Raw genomic sequence first — 14284 nt, 5'->3', positions numbered from 1 at the left:
AGTTGATTGACTTTATTTATGTATTTGTGAGGGGTGGTTTCCAGGACACAGGATTACAGTAGACACTGGGTAGGAAATTTTAGCTCTAGGCTGGAACTTTATCATTCATATTTCCTGAACAGACCTTTTTATTCATTTTGACTATCTGAAGCTTGTTGATCAAGGCACATAGAAAAGCTTTTCTTCAGAAGACAGATTTGAGGAGGTTGGGAGGAAAAATGGAAAATGACATATGAATACAATGGCCCATAAAGGAATGAAGAACAGTAACATTTAATAACATTATCTGTAATATTTCACTGGTTGAGGAAAATCTAGACCCAAACAGAGTATGAATGAAATCTAAGGAGAATCAAAACTGAGCTGTGGTTATAGAAAGCATATCAATAGTCTTTAAGCATTCACAGGAAATTTTTTGGATTATGGAACTATATTGTGTCTTGACAGTGATGGTGATTAGATAATATGTGTCAAGCACACTAAACTGCTAATCCAAAAAAAAAATGAGTGAATTTTATTTTATGTAAATTACGTGCCAGTTAAGTTTGTTGAAGAAAGAGAAATAACAGAGGATGTGTCATAATAAGAAAAAAACTAAAAATAGTCTACATAAGCAATCACAAATTTAGAATTTCAAATTAGAATACCATTCATTCAATTCTTACTACACACAAGACATCACGATAATCACAATAATGGCAATCATTTAATATTCATTGAATATTTATGTTAAATGCGTAACATGATTTCTTCTTTCAAAAATTATTTACTAAGGTAGGTGAGAGATTATGTTATAGAAAGAGGGCATACAGTAGGCTTCTATTTCTACAATGTTTAAAGCCTGATGGCAAGAGACAGCTTGTCAATGAAAAGGCAATAACATTATTTTTTAATTTGACTTCAAAGCTAGGACATATGTATATATGCAGATAACCTTGACCAGGTTGGCTGGTCAGAGAGGTTCTAGGATTCAATAGATTCTGCCCACAACAATGGCATTATGAGCATGCAAATCTATACTAGGATTTATTGACAGAAGGTAGAGATTCACCTAGGTCCCCATTTTGCACAAAAAATGGTCTTACTGAGCTATCACCCTAGCCTCAGTTCTAGCTACTTTCTTTTCTTTCTTGTTTTTTGGTACTTGGCTTCAAACAGTCCTGATGTAGGAGGGTCTTCTGTTTTGTGTTGATTTCATTGGTTAATAAAGAAACGCCTTGGCCTTTTGATAGGCCAGCCCTTAGGTGGATCGAGTAGACAGAACAGAATGCTGGGAGGATGAAGGCAGTGAGACAGATGCCATGGGGCCAGCCACCAGGTCAGACATGCTGAATCTTTCCCGGTAAGCCACCAACTTGTGGTGTTACACAGATTATTAGAAATGGGTTAAGCAAGATATGAGAGTTAGCCAAGAAGAGGCTAGATATAATGGGCCAGGCAGTGTTTAAAAAATACAATTTGTGTGTTGTTATTTCAGGTGTAAAGCTAGCCATGCAGGAGCCAGGCAGGATGAAAAGCAGGCGAGCCCGCAGCCTCATCTACACAGTCCTACTTATGTCTTCACATCTTTATAAATCTTTGGCTCTGTCCTCTGAATAACACATACTCATCAGCTTTTAATCAAAGTGTACTTTGTACAATAGCTACTATGCATACTTATTTTCCCTCACATGCCAAGGGAATAATTTTCACTAAATAGAGTAAAAATATGCAGGCATTCTGCAAGAGAAAAGTATTCTGGATTTTACAACATCTGGGAACTTTCAAATTGATATGTATTTATTATTTTTTATGGCATAGGTAGCATGTCAGGCTCTGAATTATAGAGCTGAATGTAATCAAACACTTACTTGCTCTTGACAGAGCCCATCAAGTGATGAGTATTTAAAGTGAACATCACAACTATTTCCACCCTGATGCTACCATACTATTTTTAACCGTTGAAGGAACAATCTCTCAGAGCTCTCTTTTTCTTCACATTCTAATTATTTGTTGTAGACATGACTACTCCTGTGATGTATTTGTTCCATTTAGCATCCGTGTGTGTAAGCTGCATGCATCTTCTGAGACCATTTGGTTAAAGTAGCTCAATATGTGGTTCATGGAATAAGAGTTGATCTGATTGTTCACTGTCCACACTATGCCAGGTGTACTGTAAGACTAAATGTTTATGTATTTTAAAGTGTTTTGACATTAATAATACCCAAGATTCAGTGATTCAGTGCTTTTAGATGTATCAGTCTATGATATGTTGGGGTAAAATTCTTGCACTATGGATAGTCTGAGCAGTATGATTATTCTCATGAGAGAAAAATTTTGAGTGTCAAATTACTTGCTCATGACTCCTTATTCTTGGCTCAGACCTTTTTCTAATGTACTCAAAATAGTTCTCTGAAATCATCAGAGATAGAATGTTATATAAATACTAAATGCTGGTATTCATGGCTACCATTCATAAAATATCATCTATATATCAAACACTGAATGAGATTGTGCATAACACCTTTACATTGTATTTGATATTATTTTGCAGATTGGGAAATTGAAGCTCAGATAAATAAATCATCCTTCTACAATATCAGATAGAGGTAAGTGCTGGAAGCATCATTAAAATACATTTTTGTCTGTGAAATTACACATGCATCATTTCAGTGTTTCCTTGAGCCATTCTATCATATAGATACTATTATTCATTGCACAGTTAGAAAAACTAAAACTCAAAGAATTTAAATGAATTACCTGAAACCATATATTTATTGATTAATAGAGCTTGATTTAATTTGTCTTTTGGTTTTAAACTTCATATTTTCCCACTATGCTGCGCTGCTTTAAAATGCTCCAGTGAGAAATGTGAGCAAAATAATAGAATATTGTTCTCTTGGTATCGAGGCATATCAGTTTCATGGGAAAGGTCACAAAACTGGGAGAGCTCGGAAGTCGAATATGGGACTTATGCCAAGCTCTAAGTCTTGTCTTGTTGGCACATACTTAGATTTGCCATATATCAGTGTGTCACCAGTGTGGGCTATAGCTCATTTTGTCTATTTAACTCCCTTTCTGTAGCCAAGTTTCAACGGGATTTCTGAAGGATGTTTTGCACTCTCTCATTCTAGGCAGAAGCCAATGATCTTTCCTTTTCTTTGAATTACTTTTTTTCCTAATCCAAATGATACAATCTTTATTCATAATTCAAATTATAGTTTAAGTTTTACATCTTTATATGGTAAACTCTAGGCAATTCTAAGTAAGTCAGCTCTCATCATTATGCAACTTCACAAGACACTAAAATTCTCCATAGCATTCCATATAATTGTAAAGAATTGATTGTATAATTCCTCATTTTACTTTCTCTTAGGAAGTAAGCTTTGGGAAAGCAGAACCTTTGTCCCGCTTTACTCTTGCATTTCCAGTTCCTAACCCAAAGCCAGGCATATAAGACATTCCATCCATACTTTTATTTTTTACAAAAAAATACATTCATAGATGCAAAATTATGTATTCTTATCCAACCAGTCCTGCACTCTGTTAGATCAATGTTTCCTAATCTTTCCTGCTAAAAAGAGTGTTTTAAATATAGGATATCATGGTGGCCTAGTATAGGCAGAGACTGTTTGCTCCTTCCCAGCCATCCAGATCTGAAATAATCACACAGAATCTACATTAATTATAACACTGTTTGGCCAATAGCTTAGGATTCTTATGAACTAACTCTTACATCTTAAATGAACCCATTTATATTATTCTGCATTTTACCATGTGGCTCGTGATTTACTGCTAAGGTCCTGGCAGGCAGGCATTTTTCTCTTTTGGTGGCTACATGGCACATGGCAGCTCGCTGACTCTGCTTTCTTACTTTCTCTATATCTGCTTGGAATTTCCATTTTGTTCTATTCTATTCTATCATAGGTCAAAAGCAGATTATTTATTAACTAATGGTAATTAAACATATTCGCAGCATACCGAGGGAATTTCATATCAGTCTAGGTCTGTCCAGAAATTTCTGTTTTTTAAACTGGCACATTAAGTAATTCTTTGGCTAGGAAACTTTGGGAAATGCTCATCATAAGCAGTTGTATCTTCTAGAGGTATAGTATTTGAAACTGAATTCTGTAATCATAATCTAGATAATCCTGGTCTTAATCCTAGTATTGTATTATTAACTATTGAAATATTTTATATTGGAGAAAATGCTATAAGCAATTCTGAACTCACATTTCTGATCAAAGAGCCCCCTGCTCAGTTGTTTGTTATAGATTAGCACTGATGTAAGAATGAACATTTAGATAACATCACCCAGCTCAGCCTGTTTGGGCGCTGGGGCCGAATTGTGAGGGCAGCCGGGCAGGCGAGAGTTCCTTTGTCTCAGTAGCCTGCCTGCAGCAAGCAAGGTAGGCGCTTTGTGTACAAGCTACCCAACCAGCACGGAGATCTGATTTCGGCACCAGGAGAGCCATCACCAGGGTGAGTGAGTTTCGGAACCTTGGCAGCAGCCTGGGACACGGAACTCAGACTTCCTTACCCCCCCCCCCCCATACTTCCCAGTCTTCCTGCAGGGGCTATACTCCCTGGATACTGCCTCTCTCTTCCTATCCCACCCAGCATGCATCCAGAACCCCCCCTTCTGCCTCCCTCCCCTCTTCAGGCACATAAAATCACCCAGATCAGCCTGTTTGAGCACTGGGGCCGAATCGTGAGGGCAACTGGGCAGGTGGTAGTTCTTTTGTCTCAATAGCCTGCCTGCAGCAAGCAAGGTAGGCGCTTTGGTTACGAGCTACCAGCACGGAGATCTGCTATAGGCACCAGGAGAGCCATCACTGGGGAATGCCATCACTGGGAAGGTTCATCAGTGGGCAAGGAGACCTGATCGTATAAAAGAAGATCCATAGGGGACCATTCGGAGGAAGAGATGGGCAGGCGCCAAGGCAAGAATTCACCCAACAATCTAAAAATCAACATGAAACCACCAAAACCCAGCAACCTCACAACAGGAGGACCTGAACACCATAATCAAGAAGTAGAAAAAATTGACTTTATGAAAGGGATAGACGCCCTTAAACAGCATGTAAAAAATGCCCTTATAGAAATGCATGAGAAGTATAACAGAAAGTTTGAAGAATTGAATAAATCTGTGAATGATATCCTAGGAAACCAAGGAAAAACAATCAAACAGATAATGGAAACAGTTCAAGACTTGAAAACTGAAATAGAGGGAAGGAAAAAAACACAAACAGAGGGCCAGCTGGACATGGAAAATCTAGGTAAATGAATAGAGACTTCAGAAACAAGCATAACCAACAGAATACAAGAGGTAGAAGAAAGAATCTCAGATTCTGAAGATACCATAGAGAAAATAATCACACTGATCAAAGAAAACAGTGAGTCCAACAAACTCTCATCACAAACATTCAGGAAATCTGGGACACAATAAAAAGACCAAACCTAAGAATAATAGGAGTAGAAGAAGGAGAAGAAGTACAGCTCAAAGGTCCAGAAAATATATTTAATAAAATTATAGAAGGAAACTTTCTCAACCTAAAGAAAGATATTCCTATGAAGGTTCAAGAAGCATACAGAACACCGAATAGGCTGGATCAAAAAAAAAAAAAAACATCTCCTCCCCATATAATAATCAAAACGCAAAGCATTCAGAATAAAGAAAGAATATTAAGAGCTACCAAGGAAAAAGGTAAAAGGAAAAAGGAAAAAGGATGTGCACCTTCCTAGGTATGGACGGAGGGGGGAGGGTGTAGGACCTTGGACTTTCCACAGGGTATGAACCCTGACTGCTCTTTGGGCTGGAGAGGGAGGGGGAGGGGAGTGGGAAGAAGGGGAGGGGAGTGGGAGGAGGGGGAGGGAAATGGGAGGCTGGGAGGAGGCGGAAATTTTTTTCAATAAAAATAAAATTAAAATAATATTTCTTGCTCTTTTCCTGCTTTAGCAGCTCGGCGCAGCCGTCATCATGAATGACACAGTAACGATCCGGACCAGGAAGTTCATGACCAACCGTCTGCTTCAAAGAAAACAGATGGTTATTGATGACCTTCACCCTGGGAAGGCAACAGTACCAAAGACAGAGATTCGGGAGAAGTTAGCCAAAATGTACAAAACCACACCAGATGTCATCTTTGTATTTGGATTCAGAACTCATTTTGGTGGTGGGAAAACAACTGGCTTTGGCATGATCTATGATTCTCTCGATTATGCAAAGAAGAATGAACCCAAACACAGACTTGCAAGACATGGCCTTTATGAGAAGAAAAAGACCTCCCGAAAACAGCGAAAGGAACGCAAGAACAGAATGAAGAAGGTTAGGGGGACTGCGAAGGCCAATGTTGGTGCTGGCAAAAAGCCAAAGGAGTAGATCCACGGTGACTTGATCTGCTGTGGTTTGCGGACAATTTCCCAGAGGACAAATAAACTAAAAAGCTTATGTGTCTGGAGTCTGCCGTTTATTGGGTATTAGAAGCATCAGGTGGCTGGGCTAGAGAGATGGCTCAGTTTAAGAGCACTGACTGCCAAAGATCCTGAGTTCAATTCCCAGCAACCACATGGTGGCTCACAGCCATCTATAATGCGATCTGGTGCCCTCTACTGGTGTGCAGGCAGAACACTGCGTACATAATAAATTTTTTTTGAAAGAAAAAAAAATAATACTTCTTTAGATGCCTGGACAACATGCAAGTTCGACGTTCATTTTTAACATCCATATTTCAAGTAACTATACTCACAGAAATGAACTTGTTGAGGTTTCCATTGAAAAACTCTAAAAGCCCCCCCTCAACTCTATGACATTTTTCCTAAAATCTTACACTCACTCTATCTTGGAAAAGGGACAGTTGCCCCCCCCCCCCCATACTGGACTGCTTATCGTCCTGTGTCCTTGTAAGTAATCACATGCTGGACTGCTCATCCCCCTGTGTCCGTGAGAATAATCTTCAAACGTAACTCCCTTTTGGGAATTGAGGCAAATACAAACCACAGATGTTGACTCAGTTCCTGATGTATTGATTTAGTCACGGAACCAAAGGTCAGGATGGACTACAGATGCTCTACCTTATCACCTGACCATGCAACTATTCTCCTGCCCTGGAATAGACCAATCACTACTAGTAACCCTTTGAATAAGCCAATCCAACTAGTTGGAAAACAACCTACAGGTCTCCCCCCCCCCCCCGTGTCTTTGGCTGCTTGCTTTAAAAGATGGACTGTAACAGCTATCATTGTCCTTCATATCCCGAAACTGAAGGACCCTGTCATGACAGAATAAAAATCCTCTTGCTTTTGCATCAGTTTGTGGTTATGTGAATGGTGTCTGGAGCAACCCTTCCCTGATGTTTGGACTTCTAGTCCAACACCATCTGATCTCGCAGACTAAGCTGTTAACCATTGTATTAAAATTACTTGATAATGCCTTTATTTCTGACTGATTCCTGAGTGTGAGCGTTAAAATTTAAACTGTGAATAAAATGTAAATACTCTGAAAAAAAAGAATGAATATTTACCTATACATTGGCATAACAGATTTTTATTTTCTGACCCAAATCAAACTTTTCCACTTTTACTTTTTTCATGTCTACTGCTTCATGTACCCTTAACTATCTCCAATTCTTATGCACTTCAAATCTGTGATTTTAGTTTTGATATGTTTATGTATAAAGCATCATTCTCTATTTCTTCAGATAATGCTTTATAGATGCAGTTCAATGTCATATGTAGCATTCTGAACTCTGCTTTCTCATGGTTTAGTTTCATGTTACAAAAGTAACTTTTGACTCTTATATTTGCTTTGTATTATCACAGATTTTTAGGCTATAACCTTGAAGGTTAGATCCATATTCACTTTCATACCCAATTAGTTTTTTACTCCCTGTAAACACCCTCAGAATCATGCACTTACTTACACACATTTTGCTCTCAGAAAAAAAAAAGATATTAGTTTAGAGTTTATCTCCAGTGCATATGATACACTGTTAAGAAAATAGCGACAACCAGATAAATACTTTCTCAGCTATTATTCTCTTTCTACTTTCAAACACATCCAGGTCCTCATCTCTTCTATCTTCTTTTTTTTCTAGAATAATCACGTACACAATTCTTAATTCCCAAAGGATTTTCCCCAAAAAGTTTTTCAATATCTTAGTGAATGTATAAATTAATAAAGATAATCAAAGTTTTTCTGTGATAAAAGAAAAGAAAAAAACCTACAAACAAAAAAAACCAGTGCCCTAGCACATGTAAGCTTTCTTTGTAAAGATTCATTTTATTTCTATTCAACATATATTTAGCAGGGGCTTCTGCTACTTTGAATCATTCCTGGTCCCAGAGTAATTTAGATTTTATCTTAACATGTGCTTCCAAGTTCACTAAGGCAAAAGAGGGAAAGAACAATGAATTACAAATTGATTTTTCAGAGCTCCCACTTCGAATGGACATATATGCACATTATTTTTTTTTTTTTACCATAACTCATTTTCACAAACAATTCATTTTTTTTTTGGCCAAAGAAAATCACATGGTAATTCTTAATTTAAGAATAAGTAAGGAAGACTTCGACCACACCGCCCTCTTTCTGCACATAACATCACCCAGCCCAGCCTGTCTGGGCACTGGGTACGAATCCTCAGGGCAACCAAGCGGGCGGGAGTCTCTTGGTTTCTATGGCCCGCCTGCACCAAGCAGGGTAGGCGCTTTGTTTGCGACCTGCCCACCAGCACAGAGGCCTGATCTCTCGGCGCCAGGAGACCCAGCGTTGGGGAGACCCAGCATTGGGGAGACCCAGCGTTGGGGAGAGCCAGCATTAGGTAGGCAAGGAGACCTGATCCGGTAAAGAAGATCCATAAGGGAGCATTTGGAAGAAGAAATGGGTAGATGCCAAGGCAAGAATTCGCCTAACAAGCTGAAAAGCAACATGAAGCCACCAGAAACCAGGGACCTCACAACGGGAGGACATGAACACCTTAATCAAGAAGAAGTAGAAAAGACTGACTTCATGAAAGTGATTGACGCCCTTAAACAGCATGTAAAAAACGCCCTTAGAGAAATGGATGAGAAATATAACAGAAAGTTTGAAGAATTGAATAAATCAGTGAATGATACCCTAGAAAACCAAGGAAAAACAATCAAACAGATAATGGAAACGGTGCAAGACTTGAAAACTGAAATGGAGGCAAAGAAGAAAACACAAACAGAGGGCCGGCTGGACATGGAAAATTTAAGTAAACAAACAGAGTCTACAGAAACAAGCATAACCAACAGAATACAAGAGTTAGAAGAAAGAATCTCAGATTCTGAAGATACCATAGAGAAAATAAACACTCTGATCAAAGAAAACAGCAAGTCCAACAAACTCTCATCACAAAATATTCAGGAAATATGGGACACAATAAAAAGACCAAACCTAAGAATAATAGGAGTAGAAGAAGGAGAAGAAGTGCAGCTCAATGGTCCAGAAAATATATTTAATAAAATTATAGAAGAAAACTTTCCCAACCTAAAGAAAGATATACCTATGAAGGTTCAAGAAGCATACAGAACACCGAATAGGCTGGATCAAAAAAGGACATCCCCTCGCCATATAATTATCAAAACACAAAGCATACAGAATAAGGAAAGAATATTAAGAGCTGCAAAGGAAAAAGGCCAAATTACTTATAAAGGTAAACCTATCAGACTTACACCTGATTTCTCCATGGAAACCATGAAAGCCAGAAGGTCCTGGATAGATGTACTTCAGAAACTAAGAGACCATGGATGCAAGCCCAGATTACTATACCCAGCCAAGCTTTTGTTCACTATAAATGGAGAAAATAAAATTTTCCAGGATAAAAACAAATTTAAACAATACATAGCCACAAATCCAGCCTTACAGAAAGTAACAGAAGGAAAATCACTAACCAAGGAGTCCAACAATGACCACAATAACTCAGACATCTAGAGACCCTTCAACAACACAAATCAAAGAAGGGAAACACATAAACTCTATGATTAAAAAAATGACCGGAGTTAACAACCACTGGTCATTAATATCACTTAATGTCAATGGACTCAAGTCACCTATTAAAAGGCACAGATTAAGAGATTGGATACGAAAACAGGATCCAACATTCTGCTGTTTACAAGAAACACACCTCAACCACAAAGACAGGCATCTACTCAGAGTAAAGGGCTGGGAAAAGGCTTATCAAGCAAATGGACCTAAGAAACAAGCAGGTGTGGCCATACTAATCTCTAACAAAGTTGACTTCAAACTTAAACCAATCAGAAGAGATGGAGAGGGACATTTTATACTCATAACAGGAACAATTCATCAGGATGAAGTCTCAATCCTGAATATCTACGCCCCAAATATAAAAGCAACAATGTACATAAAAGAAACATTGCTAAACCTCAAGGCAGCCATAAAACCGCACACACTAATAGTAGGAGACTTCAACACTCCTCGCTCACCAATGGACAGGTCAATCAGACAGAAACCTAACAGAGAAATAAGAGAATTAATGGAGGTAATGAATCAAATGGACTTAACAGACATCTATAGAACATTCCACCCAAATAGGAAAGAATATACCTTCTTCTCTGCAGCTCATGAAACCATCTCAAAAATCAACCACATACTCGGTAAGAAAGCAAACATCCACAGTTACAAAATAAAATTAGTAACCACCTGTGTCTTATCAGATCACCACGGATTAAAGTTAGAATTCAACAACAATGCTACCCTAAGAAAGCCTACAAATTCATGGAAACTGAACAGTCAACTACTGAACCACACCTGGATTAAGGAAGAAATTAAGAAAAAAATTAAAGTCTTCCTGGAATTCAAAGAAAATAAAGAAACAACATGCTTACACTTATGGGACACTATGAAAGCAGTCCTAAGAGGAAAGTTCATAGCACTAAATTCCCACTTAAAGAAAACAGAGAAAGCTCACATTGGAGACTTAACAGCCCACCTGAAAGCTCTGGAAAAAAAAAAAGCAGACTCACCTAGGAGGAGTAGAAGACTGGAAATAATCAAACTGAGGGCTGAAATCAACAAAATAGAAACACAGAAAACATTACAAAGAATCAATGAAACAAAAAGCTGGTTCCTGGAGAAAATCAACAAGATTGATAAACCCCTATCCAAACTAATCAAACGACAGAGAGAGAACACGCAAATTAATAAGATCAGAAATGAAAAGGGGGACATAACCACAGACAGAGAGAAAATTCAGAGAATCATTAGATCTTACTACAAAAGCCTATATGCCACAAAATAGGAAAATGTAAATGAAATGGACACTTTTTAGATAAGTACCATATACCAAAGTTAAACCAGGACCAGGTGAACAATCTAAATAGACCTGTTAGTCACGAAGAATTAGAAGAGGTTATCAAAAACCTCCCTACCAAAAAAAGCCCAGGACCAGATGGTTTCAATGCGGAATTCTACCAAAACTTCCAAGAAGACCTAATACCTATACTCCTTAATGTATTTCACAATATAGAAACAGAAGAGGCATTGCCAAATTCCTTTTATGAAGCTACAGTTACTCTGATACCAAAACCGCACAAAGACTCAACCAAGAAAGAAAATTGTAGACCAATCTCACTCATGAACATCGATGCAAAAATCCTCAACAAAATACTGGCAAACCAAACCCAAGAACACATTAGGAAAATTATCCATTATGATAAAGTAGGCTTCATTCCTCAGATGCAGGGTTGGTTCAACATACGAAAATCTATCAATGTAATCCAGAATATAAATAAACTGAAAGAAAAAAACCATAAGATAATTTCATTAGATGCTGAAAAAGCATTTGACAAAATTCAACACCCTTTATGATAAAAGTATTGGAGAGATTAGGGATACAAGGGTCATACCTAAATATAATAAAAGTTATATACAGCAAGCCGACAGCTAACATTAAATTAAATGGAGAGAAACTTAAAGCCATCCCACTAAACTCAGGAACACGACAAGGCTGTCCACTCTCGTCATACCTCTTCAATTTAGTACTTGAAGTTCTAGCAATAGCAATAAGACAACATAAGGGGATCAAGGGGATTCGAATTGGAAAGGAAGAAGTTAAACTTTTGTTATTTGCAGATGATATGATAGTGTACATAAGCGACCCCCAAAACTCCACCAAAGAACTTTTACAGCTGATAAACACCTTTAGTAATGTGGCAGGATACAAGATCAACTCCAAAAAATCAGTTGCCCTCTTATACACAAAGGATATGGAAGCAGAGAGGGAAATCAGAGAAGCTTCACCTTTCACGATAGCCAAAAACAGCATAAAATATCTTGGGGTAACTCTAACCAAGGAAGTGAAAGATCTATTTGACAAGAACTTTAAGGCAATGAAGAAACAAATTGAGGAGTATACCAGAAAATGGAAGGACCTCCCTTGCTCTTGGATTGGGAGGATCAACATAGTAAAAATGGCAATTCTACCAAAGGCAATTTATAGATTCAATGCAATCCCCATCAAGGTCCCATCAAAATTCTTCACAGATCTTGAGAGGACAATAATCAACTTTATATGGAGAAACAGAAAACCCAGGATAGCCAAAACAATCCTATACAATAAAGGATTGTCTGGAGGCATTACCATCCCTCACTTCAAACTCTATTACAGAGCTACAGTGATGAGAACAGTGTGGTACTGCCATAAAAACAGAGAAGTCGACCAATGGAATCGTATAGAAGACCCGAATTTTAACCCACAAACCTATGAACACCTCATTTTTGATAAAGGATCCAAAAGTATACAATGGAAGAAAGAAAGCATCTTTAACAAATGGTGCTGGCACAACTGGATGTCAACCTGTAGAAGAATGAAAATAGACCCATATCTATCACCATGCACAAAACTCAAGTCCAAATGGATTAAAGACCTCACTATCAGTCAGAACACATTGAACCTGATAGAGGAGAAATTGGGAAGTACCCTACAGGAGATGGGCACAGGAGATCGCTTCTTAGGTATAACCCCAGCAGCACAGACATTAAGGGCAACATTGAATAATTGGGACCTCCTGAAACTGAGAAGCTTCTGTAAAGCAAAGGACACTGTCACTAAGACAAAAAGGCAACCTACTGACTGGGAGAAGATCTTCACCAACCCCGCAACAGACAAAGGTCTGATCTCCAAAATATATAGAGAACTGAAGAAACTAGACTTTATAATGCTAATTAACCCAATTAAAAAATGGGGCACTGAACTGAACAGAGAATTCTCCGCAGAGGAAGTTCAAATGGCCAAAAGACACTTAAGGTCATGCTCAACCTCCTTAGCAATCAGGGAAATGCAAATCAAAACAACTTTGAGATATCATCTTACACCTGTCAGAATGGCTAAAATAAAAAACTCCAATGATAGCCTTTGCTGGAGAGGCTGTGGAGGAAGGGGATCCCTCATCCATTGCTGGTGGGAATGCAAACTTGTGCAACCACTTTGTAAATCGGTGTTTCGGTTTCTCAGGAAATTCGGGATCAACTTACCCCTGGACCCAGCAATACCACTCCTGGGAATATACCCAAGAGATGCCCTATCATATGACAAGGGCATTTGTTCCACTATGTTCATAGCAGTATTATTTTTAATAGCCAGAACCTGGAAACAACCTAGATGCCCTTCAATGGAAGAATGGATGAAGAAACTGTGGAATATTTACACATTAGAGTACTATGCTGCGGTAAAAAACAATGACTTCTCAAATTTTGCATGCAAATGGATGGAAATAGAAAACACTATCCTGAGTGAGGTCACCCAGACCCAAAAAGATGAATATGGGATGTACTCACTCATAATTGGTTTCTAGCCATATACAAGGGTCACGGAGTCTACAATTGGTGATCCCAAAGAAGCTAAGTAAGAAGGTGAACCAAAGGAAAAGCATATAGTTGTCCTCTTGGCTATGGGAAGTAGACAAAATTGCCGGGGAGAAAATTGCGATCTTGGGAGTGGGGTGGGATGGGGGTAAGGGGAGATGGGGAGAGAAAAGGGAGAAGGGGAGAATGGGGGGAACTTGGGGAAAAAAGGAGAATTGGGATAAAGGAAGGTTGGATAGGGGAGCATGGAAGCACAATTCTTAGTTAAGAGAGCCACCTTAGGGTTGGCATGAGACTCGAACCTTGAGTGGCTCCCAGATGCCCAGCCGAGGGCCCCAGTTAGTTCCTTGGGCAGCTGAGCATAGGGAACCTGAAATGACCCTATCCTATAGCAATACTGACGAATATCTTGCATATCATCATAGAACCTTCATCTGGTGATGGATGGAGACAGAGACA

At 38.6% G+C, this 14284-nt stretch overlaps 1 protein-coding gene across 1 annotated transcript; it reads left to right on the top strand.

Annotated features, from left to right (window-relative positions):
* Positions 1-5957: 5957 nt before the first annotated feature.
* LOC121437338 (40S ribosomal protein S24-like) lies at positions 5958-6425 on the top strand. The gene has a single exon (XM_041637211.1). It carries the CDS (start codon positions 5960-5962, stop codon positions 6359-6361), a length of 402 nt encoding a protein of 133 aa, XP_041493145.1. The 5' UTR covers positions 5958-5959; the 3' UTR covers positions 6362-6425.
* Positions 6426-14284: the final 7859 nt, after the last annotated feature.

Source organism: Microtus oregoni, unplaced genomic scaffold, assembly GCF_018167655.1.
Source record: "Microtus oregoni isolate MIOR12 unplaced genomic scaffold, Mior012 000052F_000, whole genome shotgun sequence".
NCBI lineage: Eukaryota > Metazoa > Chordata > Mammalia > Rodentia > Cricetidae > Microtus > Microtus oregoni.
This window is presented reverse-complemented; position numbering and strand designations above follow the sequence as displayed.